At 48.6% G+C, this 23,274-nt stretch overlaps 1 protein-coding gene across 3 annotated transcripts in view; it reads right to left on the reverse strand.

Annotated features, from left to right (window-relative positions):
- Positions 1-14,428, reverse strand: part of OTOF (otoferlin) — a 149,710-nt gene extending 135,282 nt beyond the window's left edge. For 2 of the 3 annotated variants that reach the window (XM_072926214.1, XM_072926216.1), the window contains exons 1-2: positions 13,766-14,428; positions 5,237-5,295 (exon numbers count right to left, since the gene is read on the reverse strand). In XM_072926214.1, the coding sequence (XP_072782315.1) occupies positions 5,237-5,295; positions 13,766-13,844 (138 nt within the window). In that variant the 5' untranslated portion in view covers positions 13,845-14,428. The remainder of the gene's footprint in view (positions 1-5,236; positions 5,296-13,765) is intronic. The other variant, XM_072926213.1, reaches the window with a different exon arrangement.
- Positions 14,429-23,274: the final 8,846 nt, after the last annotated feature.

The raw sequence follows: 23,274 nt of genomic DNA on the forward strand, positions 1-23,274 counted from the left end.
AGGGATGAGCCAGGATTGTTTGGAAAGAGGAACCAGGAGCATTCAGGAAAAGGAGGACAAGGATGATCCAGGAGTTTTTTTTAGGGAAAAGGAGGAGAGGGATGAGCAAAGATTGTTCGGGAAAAGGAGGAGCTGAGAGGATTTTGGGAAAAGGAGGAGATGGATGAGCCAGAATCAGTTGGGAAAAATGGGAGGAAAGAGCCAGGAGGTTTTTTGGGAAAAGGAGGAGATGGATGAGCCAGGAGTGTTTGGAAAGAGGAATCAGGAGAGTTCTGGAAAAGAAGGACAAGGATGATCCAGGAATTTTTTGGGAAAAGGAGGAGAGGGATGAGCCAGGATTGGTTGGGAAAATGGGAGAAAAGAGCCAGGAAGTTTTTTGGGAAAAGGAGGAGAGGAATGAGCCAGGATTGTTTGGAAAGAGGAACCAGGAGCATTCAGAAAAACAAGGACAAGGATGATCCAGGAGTTTTTTGGGAAAAGGAGGATGAGAGGGATGAGCAAAGATTGGTTGGGAAAAGGAAGAGCTGAGAGGATTTTGGGAAAAGGAGGAGAGGGATGAGCCAGAATCAGTTGGGAAAAGGGGAGGAAAGAGCCAGGAGGTTTTTTTTGGGAAAAGGAGGAGAGGGATGAGCCAGGATTGTTCGGGAAAAGGAGGAGCTGAGAGGATTTTGGGAAAAGGACGACAGGGATGAGCCGGGAGCGGTTTGGGAAAAGGAGGAGAGGGATGAGCCGGGATTGTTTGGAAAGAGGAACCAGGAGCATTCAGGAAAAGAAGGACAAGGATGATCCAGGAGTTTTTTGGGAAAAGGAGGAGGAGAGGGATGAGCCAGGAGCATTTGGGAATAGGAGAGAGAGGAATCAGCAGAGTTCAGGAAAAGAGGGACAAGGATGATCCAGGAGTTTTTTGGGAAAAGGAGGAGGAGAAGGATGAGCCAGGATTGGTTGGAAAAAGGAGGAGCTGAGAGGATTTTGGGAAAAGGAGGAGAGGGATGAGCCAGAATCAGTTGGGAAAAGGGGAGGAAAGAGCCAGGAGGATTTTTTTGGGAAAAGGAGGAGAGGGATGAGCCAGGATTGTTTGGAAAGAGGAATCAGGAGCATTCAGGAAAAGGAGGACAAGGATGATCCAGGAGTTTTTTGGGAAAAGGAGGAGATGGATGAGCCAGGATTGTTTGGAAAGAGGAATCAGGAGAGTTCAGGAAAAGAAGGACAAGGATGATCAGGAGTTTTTTGGGAAAAGGAGGAGGAGAGGGATGAGCCAGGAGCATTTGGGAATAGGAGAGAAAGAAATCAGGAAAATTCTGGAAAATAAGGACAAGGATGATCCAGAAATTTTTCGGGAAAAAGAGGAGGAGTGGGATGAGCCAGGATTGTTTGGGAAAAGGAGGAGCTGGGAGGATTTTGGGAAAAGGAGGAGAGGGATGAGCCAGGATTGGTTGGAAAGAGGAACCAGGAGCATTCAGGAAAAGAAGGACAAGGATGATCAGGAGTTTTTTGGGAAAAGGAGGAGATGGATGAGCCAGGAGCATTTGGGAATAGGAGAGAAAGAAATCAGGAAAATTCTGGAAAATAAGGACAAGGATGATCCAGAAATTTTTTGGGAAAAGGAGGAGAGGGATGAGCCAGGATTGTTTGGGAATAGGAGAGAGAGGAATCAGGAGAGTTCAGGAAAAGAAGGCCAAGGATGATCCAGGAGTTTTTTGGGAAAAGGAGGAGAGGGATGAGCCAGGAGTGTTCCAGGAGCAGCAGTGGGGGGGATGGGGATGGAGAAAGGCCACTTTTCCCAGGATAAAGGCTGCTTTTCCCAGGAAAAAGGCTGCTTTTCCCAGGAAAAAGGGTCACTTTTCCCAGAAAAAAAGGCTGCTTTTCCCAGGAAAAAAGGATCACTTTTCCCAGGAAAAAGGGTCACTTTTCCCAAGAAAAAGGCCACTTTTCCCAGGAAAAAGGCTGTTTTACAGGGATGTCACCTAGGATGTGCCCAGTGCCGGCTATTCCATGGATTCACACACGGAAAATATAAATACAGACATTGGATGAGGATGGGAATACAGGGCCAGGCTGGGAGAGCTGGGAATGTTCCCCTGGATCGGGGAATATCCAGGGAATCCTTGGAGCCGCTTCCCGATCCCAAAGGGGCTCCAGGAGAGCTGGAATTTGGGGAAGGGCTGGAGGGGCAGGAGCCAGGGAATGGAATTCCCAGTGGGAAAGTGGGATTTTGGGATCTTGGGCAGGAATTCCCGGCTGGGCTGGAATTCCCAGAGAATCCCTGGATCCCTGGGAATGTCCCAGGAAAGTTTGGATCACCCTGGAATCATGGAGATATCAGGGTTGGAACTGGATGATCCTTAAATTCCCTCCCCACCCAAACCATTCCACGATTCCATAAAATATGATCCCTTTCCTATTTTTTTTTGTCCTAAGACAAATCCCTCAGAATTCCCAATTTTCCAAGCCCCAGGACCTCCCAAATCCCAGCATCCCAAGCCACCCCTGGAGCATCCCGGGTCGGGAACGTGCCGGAGGCAGCGGATCCGGGATCCAGAACGGAAAACCACGGGAAGAGAATTTGCTCATCCAGCAAATTCCCAGGAAGGAACCGGCGCCTCCTCAGCAATTCCCGAGTTATTTATTCCCGGTTTTAATTGGTCTGCAGAGCCAGGGAAGCAAAAATTACTGGAATATAAAAAGAAATGGGAAACGGCACCAACGGATCCGGCGCCGCTCCGGATCCTCCCGCAGGATTTATCCACGTGGGGATGGAATTTATCCTTTCCCTGCTTTCTCCCTGTTTTTTTCCAAAGTTTTTGATACTCCAGGGATTGGATCCGGTGATAAAATCACCCATCAATCCCAAGGTTATGGAAGGAAGGAAGTATTTAGGTTGGAAAAATCCTTGGAGATCCCCAAATCCAAGAATTCCCAGCGCTGCCGGGGCCGCCCTTGGTCCGTCTCCCCAGATCCACGTGGATTGAAATCCCTCTGGGAATTCCACCACTGGGCAGCCCTTTCCAGGAAGGAATTCTGCAGGAATTATCCAATTCCAAATTTTCAGGGCTCTGCACCAGCAGCCCTCGGCTCCTTTTCCCAGAGAAAGAAGGGAAAAAATGGGAATTTTCCCAGCCTGGTCCCTTGTCACCTCCATCCAAAGGGAGTTGGGATCTACCAAATCCCAGGAAATCCACTCCAAACCCAAGGAAAGGCAGAGGAAGTGGCAGGAATTATGTGGAGCGACATCCAGGGATTCATTAGATCCTGGGATTGTGTTTGCCAAAGGAAAAGAGGGAAAAAAATCTGGAAAAATCGTGGCTGCAGCCACAGCTTGATCCAAGGGGTTTTCCAAGTGTTGGGAAAAAAAAAAAAATGGGAAACTGGGAAGGTTCTGGCACAGAATTCCCAGAGGAGTTGTGGCTGCCCCTGGATCCATGGAAGTGTCCGAGGCCAGGCTGGACAGGGCTTGGAATAACCTGGGATCAGGAAAAGTGTCCCTGCCCATGGAATGGGAAGAGTTTTAGGATCTCTTCCCACCTAAAATTCCATGATTTGTGTTTCCTGGAATTAACGGGAGCAGCTCGAGCCTCGGGGCCTGTCTGGAATGATCCCAGGAAAATTCAGCTCCGAGGAATTTGGGCTCCTTCATTCCCAAAGATTCCGTTCCCTCCCATGGGGATCTCCCGGAAAAGCCTTTCCGAGACAAAATCCTTCGGGATGAAGCCCGGAGCACGAACATTCCCGAAGAATTCGGGAGCTGTGAGCAGCCTCTGGAATTTTCCAGCCTCTGGAATGTCCAGCAGGCTCCGGAGCAGCAGAGGGCTCACGGAATTCTTTATGGAATGAAGGAGGGAATAATTGGGAAAAAGAAACGGAACGGAACCAAACCTACGGAGATCCGAAATCTGGATCCCGATTCGTGGGAAGAGGGGGCAGGAAAAGCGGGAATTTTCATCACCTGGCCCATTTTTTGGGAAGCTCCAGCAGGATCTGAGCTCTGCTCCGGAGTCTCAGGATCCAGGGATTATCAAGGTTGGAAAAACCCTCTGGAATCGTCGAATCCAAGAGGTGGGAATAGGACAATTCCAAAAGTGCCACATCCAAGAATTCCTTGGAAACCTCCAGGGATGGAGATTCCAAACCTCCCCTGGAGCCTTTTCCATGGAGGAATTGTTTCCAAAATCCAACTTTGAATTCCCTGGCACAGCCTGAGGCCGCTTCCCCTCTCCTGTCCCAATTCCCGGGAATCAAATCCCAACCCCCTCCCCTCCTGCTCCAGGATTTGGGATCTGCCATGGATAATCCTGGATATTCCCGGGAATTCCCTGTGCCCACAGGAGGGTGGAGATTCCCTGGATATTCCCCCGGCAGGAAGGATTTGATCCAGGAATGCCCCCACGGCCTCACAGAGCCTTATGGATGATCCAGGAGGGATTCGCTTCCCTAAAAATTCCGGAATTCCAGGCTGGACTGAATTCCCAGGGCTCCGGATCCAATCACGATCCCAAACATTCCCAAATATTTTTCCAACAGCAGAAAAATGGTTGGGATCGTGTTTGGATCCGGATTTGTCCAGCCTGGAATTCCAGAATTTGGGGGGCAGAAAAAAAATCCCACTAGTGGGAAATGGACTTGGAGGGGGGAAAATTCCCGGAATTTTGGGATGTTCCAGCCCTGGAAGTGTTCACGGGATGATTTGGGTGGGAAGGGAACTCCAATCCCATCCCATTCCATGGGCAGGGAAATTTCCCAATCCCAGGCTGCTCCAAGGATTTTCCTTGGATATTTCCAGGGATCCAGGGGCAGCCATGGATCCTCTGGAATTCCGTGCCTGAAGGAAAAAGAAGGAATTTCATGGGGGGGAAAAATCCCAACTTTCTCCTCCTGAGACAAAGGAAAACGGAGCCAAAATCCCAGCGGGATTTTCCCAGCATGGACAAACAATTTTTCCTGAAATTCAGTGCAGAAAACACGGAAAATTTTATGTTTCTAATTTATCCCACCCACCCAACTTGGAAAATTCCATAGGAAATTTCCATAGGAATTCCATAGGAATTTTCCCACCCGTCTCCAGCCGGAAATCCCGTTTGGCCCCTGCCAGGAGAAACCTTGGAGCAGACAACGAAGATGCCAAGAAAAATTGGGAACGGGGATTTCACCGGGACTGGGAATCCCGGGTCTTCACCCAGACAGGGAATCCCGGGAAAGCAAGTGGGATTTTTGGGATAAAAACATGGAAAACTTCTCCTACCTCATCAAACTTGGCCTCGTCCTCGCAGTTTTCCAACACTCGGGTGTAGAAGGAAAGTCCTGGAGAGGAAAAATAGGGAAAACAGGTGGATAAAGGGCTGGGAGACCTTGGGAAAACCTGGGATTTTGGGATCTGGGAACAGCCAGATGGAAAAATTCCATGGAATTCCACTTCCTGAGAGAGGCCCTTCCCAATCCAGACTTTTCCGAGGCATCCATGAGTGATATCCCTCATTTCCCGGCCCCATTCCCGAGGGGAATCCGCTCCTGGCATCTCTCCACGATCCATTAATTCCCGGCTCCCTAATTAGCCCCGGACACAAAACTCAATTAAGCCGGAATGAGGTGGGAATTCCCGTGGGAAAGAGACTCCGGAGCAGAGCTCAGATCCTGCTGGAGCTTCCCAAAAAATGGGCCAGGTGGTGAAAATTCCCTGTTTTCCTGCTTGTTCCCCAAAACCAGGCTGAAAAACCGGAATTCCCGGAAAATTCTGGAGTCATCCCTGTTTTTTTCCTGTTTGTGGAACAAGGGGAATGGCGACGGATTCGGGAACCCTTTGGAGCCGCCAGGATTGGATCCCATTCCCAAATCCCTGATGGAAAACCGGGAAAATTCAGTTTTCCAGGCAAAGATGAAATCTCTGGATCCCTTGGGAATGTGGGAGTCAAATCCAAAGCTGCAGATGGAGAGGAATTCCTGATATTCCGGAATTCTGGGAGCGGATTTCGACCACAGGATCCATCCATCCAAAGCCGGAATTCCCAGAAAATCCTGGAGTCATCCCTGTTTTTTTCCCGTGTGTGGAACAAGGAGGGGGGAAACGGAACGGCGACGGATCCGGGAGCCCTTTGGAGCCACCAGGATTGGATCCCATTCCCAAATCCCTGATGGAAAACCGGGAAAATTCGGTTTTCCAGGCAAAGATGAAATCTCTGGATCCTCACAGGATCCCTTGGGAATGTGGGAGTCAAATCCAAAGCTGCGGATGGAGAGGAATTCCTGATATTCCGGGATTCTGGGAGCAGATTTTGGCCATGAGATCCATCCATCCAAAGCCGGAATTCCCAGAAAATCCTGGAGTCATCCCTACTTTTTTTCCCGTTTGCAGAACATGGAGGGGGAAAACGGAACGGCGACGGATCCGGGAGCCCTTTGGAGCCGCCAGGATTGGATCCCATTCCCAAATCCCTGATGGAAAACCGGGAAAATTTGGTTTTCCAGGCAAAGATGAAATCTCTGGATCCTCACAGGATCCCTTGGGAATGTGGGAGTCAAATCCAAAGCTGCGGATGGAGAGGAATTCCTGATATTCCGGGATTCTGGGAGCGGATTTTGGCCACGGATCCATCCATCCAAAGCCGGAATTCCCAGAAAATCCTGGAGTCATCCCTGTTTTTTTCCCGTTTGTGGAAAAAGGAGGGGGGAAACGGAACGGCGACGGATCCGGGAGCCCTTTGGAGCCACCAGGATTGGATCCCATTCCCAAATCCCTGATGGAAAACCGGGAAAATTCGATTTTCCAGGCAAAGATGAAATCTCTGGATCCCTTGGGAATGTGGGAGTCAAATCCAAAGCTGTGGACGGAGAGGAATTCCTGATATTCCGGAATTCTGGGAACGGATTTTTGCCATGGAATCCATCCATCCAAAGCCGGAATTCCCAGAAAATCCTGGAGTCATCCCTGTTTTTTTCCTGTTTGTGGAACAAAGAGGGGGAAAATGGAACCGTGATGGATCCAGGAGCCCTTTGGAGCCACCAGGATTGGATCCCATTCCCAAATCCCTGATGGAAAACCGGGACAATTCGGTTTTCCAGGCAAAGATGAAATCTCTGGATCCTCACAGGATCCCTTGGGAATGTGGGAGTCAAATCCAAAGCTGCGGATGGAGAGGAATTCCTGATATTCCGGGATTCTGGGAGTAGATTTTGGCCACGGATCCATCCATCCAAAGCCGGAATTCCCAGAAAATCCTGGAGTCATCCCTGGTTTGTGCTCAGGGATCCGGGAAAACCAGAGGAATGAGGAATATCGGCCGGGAACTGGGAGAGGCTCCAAAGCTTTTCCAGAGGAAAAGTTTTTTTCCAACAGATTTTGGGACTGAGCTCCAAGCGGAAACAGGAATTCCAGGAATTCCAGGAATTCCAGGAATCCCTCCTGTCCCACCCCAGAGCCCGGATGAGGGAAGGATCCATGGAAATACGGAATTATTCCCGTTGGAAAACCCCTCTCGGAGCGGGTTTGGAATTCCCTGATGCCACATCCATGGAAAATTCGATCCCTCCGGGAATGGGGATCCCCTTCCAGGCGGGAATTATTCCCAAGGAATGATTCCCACGGGCGCCGGGATGGGGCTCAATCCAAGAGCCAAAATTCCATTGGAAATTTAAGGAATCGCTTGGAGAGGACCGGGAGCCAGCAGGACAATTCCCAGGCAGCATTCCCGAATTTCCAGCAGAGAATTCCCGGAAAACCGAACGAGGGAGGAGCTCTCAGGGGGGTGGATTTAGGATCCCTTCCATCCCAAATCATTCCAAGAGCACGGAAAATTCCCGGTTTTCTCCTCCTGCTGCTGTCGGAATCCGCGGCGCTCCAGGGAGATTCCGAAGGATCGTCCCGCTGGATTTTCCTGACGGATTTTTCCCATTCCCTCATCCCGAGCCGGATCCTGAATCCCATGGGAATTCCAGCCTGGATTCCATCCCGGATTCCAGCCCTGGATCTGTCCCACATCCCAAAATATTCTGGCACAGTGTCCAGGATATTCCCGGCGATCATCCCTGGAATTCCCCGGCTGCTGCCTCAGTTTCCCGTTGGAAAAAGGAAATTTGGGAATGACGCCCCAGAGCCTTTGGAGCGGGAATTTCTCTCCCTGCGGATCTGAAGTTCGGAGCAGGGAATGAGCCCAAATCCCTCTCCAGGAAAATCCAAGGGATGGATCCATCCGGATCCGCTTTCCCGATCCTGGAATTGCTTCCCGAGCTTTTTCCAGCAGTTGGATTTTCCTGGCCTGGATGAGCTCGGGAAAAAGGAATTCCCGCCTGGAATCATCAGGCATTCCTGCATCCCGGCGTGACACTAAATCCCCTTTTCCATGGGAATTCATGGAAGGAAAAAACCAGGAAAAACCCTCAGGAGCCTGGTCCTGAAATCCAAGGAAACTCCTTCCTTGGAATTCCATCCCGGAATGGGATGGGAACGTTCCAATCCCCCCGTCCCAGGATGCTCCAGCTTTTCCTGGGATACTTCCAGAGATCCAGGGATTTTCCGGGAATTCCAGCCCAGCCCCTCCCCACCCTCCCAGCTGGGAATTCCTTCCCAAAATCCCAAAATCCCAAAATCCCCTTTCCCAGTGGAAGCCATTCCCTGTTTCCAGTCTGGGATGGATCCCGACATTCCCAAAATCCCGCTGGGAATTTGGGCTGGATTCGGGAGCGGGAATGTCCAGAACTGGAAATTTGGGATCTCCCAGGGCTCTGCAGCAGATTTTCCTGGAATTCTGTCTCTTCCCAGGGATTTTCTTGGAGCTGGAAGCACGACAGGGAGCTGAGGGTTAATTATCCCTGGTTAATGATCCCGAGCTCATTAAGAGCCGGGAAAGATGATCCAGGCTGGAGATGGAATTCCCGGAATTCCCCAGCTGAGCTGGGATCTCCGGATGGAATTCTTGGGATTCAATTTTTGAGCTGGGATTGTCTTTTTCACCCTGATGGAATTCCTGGAATTCCTGGAATTCACCTGGGATCGTTTTTCCCACCTTTTCCACCCCAAAGGAATTCCTGGAATTCACCTGGGATCGTTTTTCCCGCCTTTTCCACCCGAAAGGAATTCCTGGAATTCACCTGAGATCTTTGTTCCCGCCTTTTCCACCCCAAAGGAATTTCTGGAATTCCCCTGCTGAGCTGTTCCTGCCTTTTCCACCCCGAAGGAATTCCTGGAATTCCCCTGCTGAGCTGGGATCTCCGGATGGAATTCCTGGGATTCATTTTCTGAGTTGGGATCGTTTTTCCCGCCTTTTCCACCCCAAAGGAATTCCTGGAATTCACCTGGGATCGCTGTTCCCGCCTTTTCCACCCCACTGGAATTCCTGGAATTCCTGGAATTCACCTGGGATCATTGTTCCCGCCTTTTCCACCCTGATGGAATTCCTGGAATTCCCCTGCTGAGCTGGGATCTCCGGATGGAATTCCTGGGATTCATTTTCTGAGCTAGGATCGCTGTTCCCGCCTTTTCCACCCCGATGGAATTCCTGGAATTCACCTGGGATCGCTGTTCCTGCCTTTTCCACCCCAAAGGAATTCCTGGAATTCCTGGAATTCACCTGAGATCTTTGTTCCCGCCTTTTCCACCCCAATGGAATTCCTGGAATTCACCTGGGATGGCTGTTCCTGCATTTTCCACCCTGATGGAATTCCTGGAATTCCTGGAATTCACCTGGGATCGCTATTCCCACCTTTTCCACCCCAAAGGAATTCCTGGAATTCACCTGGGATCATTTTTCCCACCTTTTCCACCCCAATGGAATTCCTGGAATTCACCTGGGATGGCTGTTCCTGCATTTTCCACCCTGATGGAATTCCTGGAATTCCTGGAATTCACCTGGGATCGTTTTTCCCACCTTTTCCACCCCAAAGGAATTCCTGGAATTCACCTGGGATTGCTGTTCCCGCCTTTTCCACCCCGATGGAATTCCTGGAATTCCTCAGCTGAGCTGGGATCTCCGGATGGAATTCCTGGGATTCATTTTCTGAGCTGGGATCCCATCCCAAACTTTTCCCAAGCCTTGGAAAAGCTCCGGAACTTCCACAGCCCCGGGAGAATTTTTCCTCCTTCCCATGAATTTTTCCTCCTTCCTGTGGATTTTTCCTCCTTTCCATGGAAATCTTTGGAGCTGCTGCGGATCCCGGTGGGAATGGGAATCTGTGGGATCCTCGGGAGAAATCCAGGCTGTTCCCAGATCCCAAAACAACGATGGGATTTCTTTGGGATCTCCTTGGGAGCCTCAATCCTCCAAATCCTGTCCCTCAAATTCCACCCCCAAATTCTGTCCCACAAATCCTGACCCCAAATCCTGACCCCAAATCCTGACCCCAAATCCTGTTCCTCCAAATCCTGTCCCTCAAATTCCACCCCCAAATCCTGTCCCCAAATCCTGTCCCACAAATCCTGTCCCACAAATCCTGACCCCAAATCCTGTCCCACAAATCCTGACCCCAAATCCTGACCCCAAATCCTGTCCCTCAAATTCCACCCCCAAATCTTGTCCCCAAATCCTGTCCCACAAATCCTGACCCCAAATCCTGTCCCACAAATCCTGACCCCAAATCTTGTTCCACAAATCCTGACCCCAAATCCTGTTCCTCCACATCCTGTCCCTCAAATTCCACCCCCAAATCTTGTCCCCAAATCCTGTCCCACAAATCCTGACCCCAAATCCTGTCGCACAAATCCTGACCCCAAATCCTGTGTCTCCAAATCCTGTCCCTCAAATTCCACCCCCAAATCTTGTCCCCAAATCCTGTCCCACAAATCCTGACCCCAAATCCTGTCCCACAAATCCTGACCCCAAATCCCGTCCTTATCCCTGTTCCCCCAAATCCTGTCCCTCAAATTCCACCCGCAATTCCCAATCCCCAATTCCTGCACCCGCAAATCCTGTCCCCAAATCCTGACCCCAAATCCTGTCCCACAAATCCTGACCCCAAATCCTGTCCCACAAATCCTGTCCCCCAAATCCTGTCCCACAAATCCTGACCCCAAATCCTGTCCCACAAATCCTGTCCCCCAAATCCTGTCCCACAAATCCTGACCCCAAATCCTGTCTGTCAAATTCCACCCGCAATTCCCAAACCCCATTTCCTGCACCCACAAATCCTGTCCCCAAATCTTGTCCCACAAATCCTGACCCCAAATCCTGTCCTTATCCCTGTTCCTCCAAATCCTGTCCCTCAAATTCCACCCCCAAATCTTGTCCCCAAATCCTGTCCCACAAATCCTGACCCCAAATCCCGTTCCTCCAAATCCTGTCCCTCAAATTCCACCCCCAAATCTTGTTCCCAAATCTTGTCCCACAAATCCTGACCCCAATTCCTGCATTCCCACAATCCTGCTCCCCCAAATTTTGACCCCAAATCCTGTTCCACAAATCCTGACCCCAAATCCTGTCCCACAAATCCTGACCCCAAATCCTGTCCCTATCCCTGCTCCCCCAAATCCTGTCCCTCAAATTCCACCCCCAATTCCCAATCCCAAATTCCTGCACCCCCAAATCCTGTCCCCAAATCCTGACCCCAATTCCTGCATTCCCGCAATCCTGCTCCCCCAAATTTTGACCCCAAATCCTGCACCTCCAAAATCCTGTCCCCAAATCCTGACCCAAATCCCTCTCCCCAAATCCTGCTCCCTAAATCCCTCATCCCCCCTCCCCAAATCCCAATCCCCAAAATCCCTCTCCCCAAAATCCTTCATCCCCAATCCCTCTCCCCAAATCCCAATCCCCCAAATCCTGCTCCCCAAATCCCTCATCCCCAATCCCCAAATCCTGATCACCCAAATCCCTCTCCCCAAAATCCTTCATCCCAAATCCCTCTTCCCGAAATCCTTCATCCCTTTCCCTCGATTCTTCTCCCCTAAATTCTTCTCCCCAAATTCTGATCCCAAATCCCTCTCCCCCAAATCCTTCATCCCCAATCTCTCTCCCCCAAATCCTGATCACCCAATTCCTGCTCCCCCAAATCCCTCACCCCCAAATCCCTCACCCCCAAATCCCAATCCCCCAAATTCTGATCCCAAATCCCTCTCCCCAAAATCCTTCATCCCAAATCCCTCTTCCCCAAATCCTTCATCCCTTTCCCTCGATTCTTCTCCCCTAAATTCTTCTCCCCAAATCCTGATCCCAAATCCCTCTCCCCCAAATCCTGATCCCAAATCCCTCTCCCCCAAATCCTTCATCCCCAATCCCTCTCCCCAAATCCTGATCCCAAATCCCTCTTCTCGAAATCCTTCATCCCTTTCCCTCGATTCTTCTCCCCTAAATTCTTCTCCCTCAATTCTGATCCCAAATCCCTCTCCCCCAAATCCTGATCCCTAAATCCCTCATCCCCATCCCCAAATCCTGATCCCCAAAATCCCTCTCCACCAAATCCTTCATCCCAAATCCCTCTCCCCAAATCCCAATTCCCCAAATCCTGCTCCCTAAATCCCTCATCCCCCATCCCCAAATCCTGACCCCCAAAATCCCTCTCCCCAAAATCCTTCATCCCAAATCCCTCTCCCTAAATCCCAATTCCCCAAATCCTGATCCCAAATCCCTCTTCCCGAAATCCTTCATCCCTTTCCCTCGATTCTTCTCCCCTAAATTCTTCTCCCCAAATCCTGATCCCAAATCCCTCTCCACCAAATCCTGCTCCCTAAATCCCTCATCCCCCATCCCCAAATCCTGATCCCCAAAATCCCTCTCCCCCAAATCCTTCATCCCCAATCCCTCTTCTCGAAATCCTTCATCCCTTTCCCTCGATTCTTCTCCCCTAAATGCTTCTCCCCAAATCCTGATCCCAAATCCCTCTCCCCAAAATCTTGCTCCCTAAATCCCTCATCCCCCATCCCGAAATCCTGATCCCCAAAATCCCTCTCCCCAAAATCCTTCATCCCAAATCCCTCTCCCCAAATCCCAATCCCCCAAATCCTGCTCCCCAATCCCTCTCCCCCAAATCCTTCATCCTTTTCCCTCAATTCTTCTCCCCTAAATTCTTCTCCCCAAATTCTGATCCCAAATCCCTCTCCCCCAAATCCTGATCACCCAATTCCTGCTCCCCCAATCTCTCTCCCCGAAATCCCTCATCCCCCATCCCCAAATCCTGATCCCCAAAATCCCTCTCCCCAAAATCCTTCATCCCCAATCCCCAAATCCCAATCCCTCAAATCCCTCTCCCCAAAATCCTTCATCCCAAATCCCTCTCCCCATTCTCCTCCCCCAAATCCCTCTCCCCCAAATCCCGATCCCCAAATCCCTCTCCCCCAAATCCCAATCCCCCAAATCCCTCTCCCCCAAATCCCAATCCCCAAAATCCTTCATCCCCAAACCCTCTCCCCAAATCCCAATCCCCCAAATCCCTCTCCCCAATTCCTCTCCCCAAATCCTGCTCCCTAAATCCCTCATCCCCAAACCCTCTCCCTCAAATCCTGATCCCCAAAATCCTTCATCCCAAATCCCTCTCCCCCAAATCCCAATCCCCAAATCCCTCTCCCCCAAATCCCTCTCCCCATTCTCCTCCCCCAAATCCCAATCCCCCAATCCCTCTCCCCCAAATCCCAATCCCCAAATCCCCATTCTCCTCCCCCAAATCCCTCTCCCTATTTCCCTCTCCCCCAAATCCCTCTCCCCCCAAATCCCAATCCCCCAATCCCTCTCCCCCAAATCCCTCTCCCTATTTCCCTCTCCCCCAAATCCCTCTCCCTATTTCCCTCTCCCCCAATCCCTCTCCCCCAAATCCCTCTCCCCCCAATCCCGCTCCCCAATCCCGCTCCCGGTACCCCGGAACGCCGCTTTGGCGATGCGGTCGCCTTTGCCGCGGAGGCCGGAGACGGAGCGGAGCTGCAGCACCAGAGCCATGGGGGCACCGGGCCGGGCTCGGTGCGCTCCCGGTGCGGTCCCGGTGCGGTCCCGGTGCGGTCCCGGTGCGGTCCCGGTGCGGTCCCGGTGCTCGGGGCGGTCCCGGGGTGGTCCCGGTGCGGTCCCGGTGCGGTTCCGGTGCTCGGGGCGGTCCCGGGGTGGTCCCGGTGCGGTCCCGGTGCGGTCCCGGTGCTCGGTGCGGAGCTGGGTCTGGTCCCGGGTTGGTCCCGGTGCCTGATGCGGTCCCGGGGTGGTCCCGGTGCGGAGCCTGAGGTGGTCCCGGGGTGGTCCCGGTGCCTGATGCGATCCCGGTGCGCAGCCCGAGGTGGTCCCGGGGTGGTCCCGGTGCCTGTTGCTGTCCCGGGGCGGTCTCGGTGCTGAGCCCGGTGAGGTGCCCGGAGCCTGACGCGGTCCCGGCGCGGTGCTGATCCGGTCCCGGTGCCGGTGCCGGTGTCGGTTCCGCTCTCCGGGGCTCGGTGCGGTCTCGGTGTCGGTCCCGGTTCCGCGCTCCGGGGCTTGGTGCGGTCTCGGTGCGGTCTCGGTGCCGGTGCCGGTGCGGAGCTTCCCCCGCTCCCAGCGCTGAATTATTCAGCAGCGGGGCCGCCCCTTCCTCCCTCCCACCTTCCTCCCTTCCTCCCACCCACCCCTCCTCCTCCTCCTCCTCCTCCTCCTCCTCCTCCTTCTTCCCTCCCCCTTCCCTCCCCTCCCCCTTCCCTTCCCTCCCCTCCCCCTTCCCTCCCCTTCCTCCCCTCCCCCTTTCCTTTCCTTTCCTTTCCTTTCCTTTCCTTTCCTTTCCTTTCCTTTCCTTTCCTTTCCTTTCCTTTCCTTTCCTTTCCTTTCCTTTCCTTTCCTTTCCTTTCCTTTCCTTTCCTTTCCTTTCCTTTCCTTTCCTTTCCTTTCCTTTCCTTTCCTTTCCTTTCCTTTCCTTTCCTTTCCTTTCCTTTCCTTTCCTTTCCTTTCCTTTCCTTTCCTTTCCTTTCCTTTCCTTTCCTTTCCTTTCCTTTCCTTTCCTTTCCTTTCCTTTCCTTTCCTTTCCTTTCCTTTCCTTTCCTTTCCTTTCCTTTCCTTTCCTTTCCTTTCCTTTCCTTTCCTTTCCTTTCCTTTCCTTTCCTTTCCTTTCCTTTCCTTTCCTTTCCTTTCCTTTCCTTTCCTTTCCTTTCCTTTCCTTTCCTTTCCTTTCCTTTCCTTTCCTTTCCTTTCCTTTCCTTTCCTTTCCTTTCCTTTCCTTTCCTTTCCTTTCCTCTCCTTTCCTTTCCTTTCCTCTCCTTTCCTCTCCTTTCCTTTCCTTTCCTTTCCTTTCCTTTCCTTTCCTTTCCTTTCCTTTCCTTTCCTTTCCTTTCCTTTCCTTTCCTTTCCTTTCCTTTCCTTTCCTTTCCTTTCCTTTCCTTTCCTTTCTCCACCTTTTCCCATTTTTCTCCCTTCCCCCCCCTTTCCCCTTTTTCCCCTTTTTCCCCTTTTTCCTTTTCCCCTATTTCCCTTTTTCCCTCTCTTCCCTCTTTTTTTTCCCCCTTTCCTCCATTCCTCTTTCAGCCCTTTTCCCTTTTTTTCCCCTTTTTCACTTTCCCCCTTTTATCATTTTCTCCCTTTCCCCTTTTTCTCCTTTTCTCCTTTTTTCCTTTCCCGTTTTTCCTTTTCCCCTTTTTTCCCTTTTCCTCCTTTTCTCCCTTTTCCCCTTTTCCCCTTTTATCATTTTCTCCCTTTCCCCCTTTCCCGTTTTTCCTTTCTCCCCCTTTCCCGATTTTTTCCTTTCCCCTTTTCCTCCTTTCCACCCCTTTTTCCCTTTTCTCCCTTTTCCCCTTTCCCGTTTTTCCTTTTCCCCCTTTCCCCCTTTTTCCTTTCCCCTTTTCCTCCTTTTCTCCCTTTTCCTCTTTCCCCCTTTTATCATTTTCTCCCTTTTCCCCCTTTCCTTCTTTTTCCCCTTTCCCTTTTTTCTCCTTTTTCCCCCTTTTCCCCCTTTTCTCATTTCCCCCCTTTTTTCCTTTTCTTCCTTTTTCCCTTTCCCCCCTTTTTCCCATTTTTTCCTTTCCCCTTTTCCTCCTTTTCTCCCTTTTCCCCTTTTCTGTTTTTCCTTTTCCTTCTTTTTTCCCCTTTCCCCCCTTTTTCCTTTCCCTTTTCCCTCCTTTTTTCCCCTTTTCCCATTTTTCCTTTTCCCCCTTTCTCCTTTTCTCCCTTTTTCCCTTTCCCGTTTTTCCTTTTCCTCCTTTTCTCCCTTTTCCCCTTTCCCGTTTTTCCTTTTCCCCCCTTTACCCCATTTTTTCTTTTCCCCTTTTCCTCCTTTTCTCTCTTTTCCTCTTTCCCCCTTTTATCATTTTCTCCCTTTTCTCCCTTTTCCCCTTTCCCACTTTTCCTTTCCCTTTTTCCTCCTTTTTTCCCCTTTTCCCATTTTTCCTTTTCCCCCTTTTCTCCTTTTCTCCCTTTTCCCCTTTTCTCCTTTTCTCCCTTTTCCCCTTTCCCGTTTTTTCTTTCCCCCCCTTTTCCCCATTTTTTCTTTTCCCTTTTTCCTCATTTTCTCCCTTTTCCCCTTTTCCCCTTTCCTGTTTTCCCTTTCCCCCCTTTTCCCATTTTTTCCTTTCCCCTTTTCTTCCTTTTCTCCCTTTTCCCCTTTTCTGTTTTTCCTTTCCCTTCTTTTTTCCCCTTTCCCCCCTTTTTCCTTTCCCTTTTTCCTCCTTTTTTCCCCTTTTCCCCCTTTTCTCCTTTTCTCCCTTTTTCCCTTTCCCGTTTTTCCTTTTCCCCTTTTCCCCTTTCCCGTTTTTCCTTTCCGCCCCTTTTTCCCATTTTTTCCTTTCCCCTTTTCCTCCTTTTCTCCCTTTTCCCATTTTCTCCCTTTTCCCCTTTCCCCCTTTTATCGTTTTCTCACTTTTCCCCTTTTTACCTTTCCCGGTTTTCCTTTTCCCCTTTTCCTCCTTTATTCCCATTTTTCCTTTTTCCCCTTTTCTCCTTTTCTCCCTTTTTCCCTTTCCCATTTTTCCTTTCCCCCCCTTTTTCCCATTTTTTCTTTTCCCCTTTTCTTCCTTTTCTCCCTTTTCCCCCTTTCCCCCTTTTCTCCCTTTTTCCCTTTCCCATTTTTCCTTTTCCCCTTTTCCTCCTTTTCTCCCCTTTTTCCACTTTTCCTTTTCCCCTTTCCTCCTTTTCTCCCTTTTCCCCATTCCCATTTTCCCCCTTTTCCCCTTCTCCCTTTTCCCATTTTTTCTTTCCCCTTTTCCCCCTTTCCCCCTTTTTTCTCCTTTTCCCCCTTTTCCCTTCCCAGCTGCAGGAAGTCGCTCCGGGATTGGAAAATCCATTAAAAAATCCATTAAAAAAAAAAATCCATTAAAAAAATCCATTAAAAAAAAAATCCATTAAAAAAATCCATTAAAAATCCATTAAAAAAAGGAAATCACCCGAAAGTCCGGAATTCTGGAATTCTGCTCTTGTGCCTCGCGAGTTTCATCCCTCGGGAATTCGGGCGGCTTTCCCGGGAAATTATAATATATGCTAATTAGAGCCTATTGCATATTCATGAGCTTTTGGGGAATCCCGCCACATCCCGGGGATGGGCATTCCCAGCGCTGAATCCATGGGATTTGGGATTTTTGGGAATTCTTCCTCATCCCGCATTCCCAGGTGTGAATCCATGGGATTTGGGATTTTTTGGGAATTCTGACCGACATTCTGTATTCCCAGCTCTGAATCCATGGGATTTTTTTGGGAATTCTGTCCCCTATTCTGCATTCCCAGCTCTGAATCCATGGGATTTCAGATTTTTTGGGAATTCTGCCCCACCCCAGGACACACCTGGGCATTTCCAGGTGTAAATCCATGGGATTTGGGAATTTTTGGGAATTCTGCCCCCCATTCTGCATTCCCAGCTCTGAATCCATGGGATTTGGGATTTTTTGGGAATTCTGCCCCACCCCAGGACACACCTGCACATTCCCAGCTGTGAATTCACAGATTTTGGGATTTTTGGGAATCCTGGTTCACACCTGGGCATTCCCAGCTCTCAATCCATGGGATTTTTTGGGAATTCTTTCCCATCCCGCATTCCCAGCTCTGAATCCATGGGATCTGGGATTTTTTGGGAATTCCAGGAGACATTGGGCATTCCCACCTGTGAATCCATGGGATTTGGGATTTTTTGGGAATTCTGTCCCACCCCAGGACACACCTGGGCATTCCCAGCTCTGAATCCATGGGATTTTTTTGGGAATTCTTTCCCATCCCGCATTCCCAGGTGTGAATCCGTGGGATTTGGGATTTTTTGGGAATTCCTCCCCATCCCGCATTCCCAGGTGTGAATCCATGGGATCTGGGATTTTTTGGGAATTCCTCCCCGTTCTGCATTCCCAGCTCTGAATCCATGGGATTTTTTGGGAATTCTGTCCCATCTCGCATTCCCAGCTCTGAATCCATGGGATCTGGGATTTTTTGGGAATTCTGCCCCCAATTCTGCATTCCCAGCTCTGAATCCATGGGATTTTTTTGGGAATTCTTCCCCATCCCGCATTCCCACCTGTGAATCCATGGGATTTGGGATTTTTTTTTGGGAATTCTGCCCCCCATTCTGCATTCCCAGCTCTGAATCCATGGGATTTTTTGGGAATTCTTTCCCATCCCACATTCCCAGCTCTGAATCCATGGGATCTGGGATTTTTTGGGAATTCTGCCCCCCATTCTGAATTCCCAGCTCTGAATCCATGGGATTTGGGATTTTTGGGAATTCTGCCCCCCATTCTGCATTCCCAGTTCTGAATCCATGTGATTTTTTGGGAATTCTTCCCCATCCCACATTCCCAGGTGTGAATCCATGGGACTTGGGATTTTTTGGGAATTCTTTCCCATTCTGCAATCCCAGCTCTGAATCCATGGGATTTTTTTTGGAATTCTGTCCCCCATCCCGCATTCCCAGCTCTGAATCCATGGAATCTGGGATTTTTTTGGGAATTCCAGGAGACATTGGGCATTCCCACCTGTGAATCCATGGGATTTGGGATTTTTTTGGGAATTCTTCCCCATCCCGCATTCCCACCCATGAATCCATGGGATTTGGGATTTTTGGGAATCCTGGTTCACACCTGGGAATCCATGGAATTTTTTGGAAATTCCTCCCCATTCCGCATTCCCAGCTCTGAATCCATGGGATTTCAGATTTTTTTGGGAATTCTACCCCACACCAGGACACACCTGCACATTCCCAGCTGTAAATCCATGGGATCTGGGATTTTTTTGGGAATTCCAGGAGACATTGGGCATTCCCACCCATGAATCCATGGGATTTGGGATTTTTTGGGAATCTCGGGACACACCTGGGCATTCCCAGCTCTGAATCCATGGGATTTCAGATTTTTTGGGAATTCTGCCCCACACCAGGACACACCTGGGTATTCCCAGCTGTGAATCCACAGAATTTGGGATTTTTGGGAATCCTGGTTCACACCAGGGAATTTCCACCCATGAATCCATGGGATCTGGGATTTTTGGGAATTCTGCCCCACCCCAGGACACACCTGGGTATTCCCAGCTGTGAATCCATGGGATTTGGGATTTTTGGGAATCCTGGTTACACTGGGCATTCCCAGCTCTGAATCCATGGGATTTTTTTGGGAATTCTTCCCCATTCCGCATTCCCAGCTGTGAATCCATGGGATTTGGGATTTTTTGGGAATTCTTCCTCATCCCGCATTCCCAGCTCTGAATCCATGGGATTTGGGATTTTTTGGGAATTCTGCCCCCCATTCTGCATTCCCAGCTCTGAATCCATGGGATTTTTTTGGGAATTCTTTCCCATCCCGCATTCCCACCTGTGAATCCATGGGATCTGGGATTTTTTTGGGAATTCCAGGAGACATTGGGCATTCCCACCTGTGAATCCATGGAATCTGGGATTTTTTTTGGGAATTCCTCCCCATCCCACATTTCCAGCTCTGAATCCATGGGATTTGGGATTTTTGGGAATTCTGCCCCCCATTCTTCATTCCCAGCTGTGAATCCATGGGATTTGGGATTTTTTGGGAATTCTTCCCCATTCTGTATTCCCAGCTGTGAATCCATGGGATTTTGGATTTTTGGGAATCCTGGTTCACACCTGGGCATTCCCAACTCTGAATCCATGGGATTTTTTTGGGAATTCTTCCCCATCCCTGATGCCCACCTGTAAATCCGTGGGATTTGGGATTTTTTGGGAATTCTGCCCCCCATTCTGCATTCCCAGCTCTGAATCCATGGGATTTTTTGGGAATTATGTCCCCCATCCCGCATTCCCACCTGTGAATCCATGGAATCTGGGATTTTTTTGGGAATTCCAGGAGATTTTGGGCATTCCCAGGTGTGAATCCATGGAATCTGGGATTTTTTGGGAATCTCGGTTCACACCTGGGCATTCCCACCTTTCCCCTCCCTCTCTCCCACATTCCCATTCCATAAAATCCCAATTTTTGCCTCTTGGCTGCCGAATTCCAGCGATTTTTTGGGATCATTTTAAGGACCAGGACGAGCCCCACCCCCAAAACGAGGTCAAATGTCAACAGAAATCCCAAAATCAGCACAAAACCCCCCAAAATCGCCCCAAATTTGGGGCCCACCCCCCGATGTGCTGGGAAACACCAGGAAAAAATGAGGGAAAAAGCGAAAATTGAGGGAAAATGGGGAGAAAATCTGGAAAATGGGGAAAAGAGAGGGAGAAAATAAGGGAAAAGTGGCGGGGAAAGGCAAAAAAATGGGGGAAAAAATGGAAATTAAAATAAAAAAGGAAGAAAAATTTGGAAAAAAAAAAAAAACAGGGGAGGGGGAGGAAAATTAAGGAAAACCCAGGATGGATCTGGGAATTCTTTGGGATCTTTAATGGGAAGGGTGGAACCCCAGGGGTGCCCCCGGACCAGGATCGGATCCCGAAATTCCTTTCGGCCTTCAGGGATGTTCCCGCCTGGAATGGGCGATCCCAAATCCAGAAAATCCCAAATCCAGAAAATCCCAAATCCAGAAAATCCCAAATCCAGAAAATCCCAAATCCAGAAAATCCCAAATCCAAAAAATCCCAAATCCAAAAAAATCCCAAATCCAGAAAACCCCAAATCCAGAAAATCCCAAATCCAGAAAATCCCAAATCCAGAAAAATCCCAAATCCAAAAAATCCCAAATCCAGAAAATCCCAAGTCAAATAAATCCCAAATCCAGAAAACCCCAAATCAAAAAAAATCCCAAATCCAGAAAATCCCAAATCCAAAAAATCCCAAATCCAGAAAATCCCAAATCCAAAAAATCCCAAATCCAGAAAATCCCAAATCCAAAAATCCCAAATCCAAAAAATCCCAATTCCAAAAAATCCCAAATCTAAAAAATCCCAAATCCAGAAAATCCCAAATCCAAAAAATCCCAAATCCAAAAAATCCCAAATCCAGAAAATCCCAAATCCAAAAAATCCCAAATCCAAAAAATCCCAAATCCAGAAAATCCCAAATCCAAAAAATCCCAAATCCAGAAAATCCCAAATCCAGAAAATCCCAAATCAAAAAAATCCCAAATCCAAAAAATCCCAAATCCAGAAAATCCCAAATCCAAAAAATCCCATGTCCAGAAAATCCCAAATCCAAAAAAACCCAAATCCAAAAAATCCCGAATCCAGAAAATCCCGAATCCAGAAAATCCCAAATCCAAAAAATCCCAAATCCAAAAAATCCCAAATCAAAAAAACCCCAAATCTAGAAAATCCCAAAGCCAAAAAATCCCAAATCCAAAAAATCCCAAATCCAAAAAAATCCCAAATCCAAAAAATCCCAAATCCAGAAAATCCCAAATCCAAAAAAATCCCAAATCCAGAAAATCCCAAATCCCGAAAATCCCAAATCCAGAAAATCCCAAATCAAAAAAATCCCAAATCCAGAAAATCCCAAATCAAAAAAATCCCAAACCCAGAAAATCCCAAATCCAAAAAAATCCCAAATCCAAAAAATCACAAATCCAGAAAATCCCAAATCCAAAAAATCCCAAATCCAAAAAATCCCAAATCCAAAAAATCCCAAATCAAAAAAATCCCAAATCCAAAAAATCCCAAATCCAGAAAACCCCAAATCCAGAAAATCCCAAATCCAAAAAATCCCAAATCCAAAAAATCCCAAATCCAGAAAATCCCAAATCCAGAAAATCCCAAATCCAAAAAAACCCAAATCCAGAAAATCCCAAATAAAAAAAATCCCAAATCCAGAAAATCCCAAATCAAAAAAATCCCAAATCCAAAAAATCCCAAATCCAAAAAATCCCAAATCCAGAAAACCCCAAATCCAAAAAATCCCAAATCCAAAAAATCCCAAATCCAAAAAATCCCAAATCCAGAAAATCCCAAATCCAGAAAATCCCAAATCCAAAAAATCCCAAATCCAGAAAATCCCAAATCGAAAAAATCCCAAATCCAGAAAATCCCAATTCCAAAAAATCCCAAATCCAAAAATCCCAAATCCAGAAAATCCCAAATCCAAAAAAACCCAAATCCAGAAAATCCCAAATAAAAAAAATCCCAAATCCAGAAAATCCCAAATCCAAAAAATCCCAAATCCAAAAAATCCCAAATCCAGAAAATCCCAAATCCAGAAAATCCCAAATCCAAAAAATCCCAAATCCAAAAAATCCCAAATCCAGAAAATCCCAATTCCAAAAAATCCCAAATCCAAAAAATCCCAAATCCAGAAAATCCCAAATCCAAAAAATCCCAAATCCAGAAAATCCCAAATCCAAAAAATCCCAAATCCAAAAAATCCCAAATCCAGAAAATCCCAAATAAAAAAAATCCCAAATCCAGAAAATCCCAAATCCAGAAAATCCCAAATCCAAAAAAACCCAAATCCAAATAAATCCCAAATCCAGAAAACCCCAAATCCAGAAAATCCCAAATCCAGAAAAACCAAATCAAAAAAATCCCAAATCCAGAAAATCCCAAATCAAAAAAAAACCCCAAATCCAGAAAATCCCAAATCCAAATAATCCCAAATCCAAAAAATCCCAAATCCAGAAAATCCCAAATCCAAAAAAACCCAAATCCAGAAAAATCCCAAATCCAAAAAATCCCAAATCCAGAAAATCCCAAATCCAGAAAATCCCAAATCCAGAAAATCCCAAATCCAAAAAATCCCAAATCCAGAGAATCCCAAATCCAAAATATCCCAAATCCAGACAATCCCAAATTCCAAATTCCAGGATTCCCTCTCCGGGCGGGATTTGCGCCTCCCGATCCCAAATTCCCGGCCGGGAAAAGGGCGAGGCTGGAATTTCGGGATGGAGCGAGAATCGGGAAGGGAAATCACGGAAAGGAAGTGTTTTAAACGGAGAAATTTGGGATTTTGGGAAGGAATTCCCAACTGGGAGGGTGGGGAGGGGCTGGGCTGGAATTCCCAGAGAATCCCTGGGAATTTCCATGGATGGGGGTGGTGGGAGGGGTCCCTGCCTGATGGAATGGGGGTGG

Source organism: Taeniopygia guttata, chromosome 3 (genome assembly GCF_048771995.1).
Source record: "Taeniopygia guttata chromosome 3, bTaeGut7.mat, whole genome shotgun sequence".
Lineage (NCBI taxonomy): Eukaryota > Metazoa > Chordata > Aves > Passeriformes > Estrildidae > Taeniopygia > Taeniopygia guttata.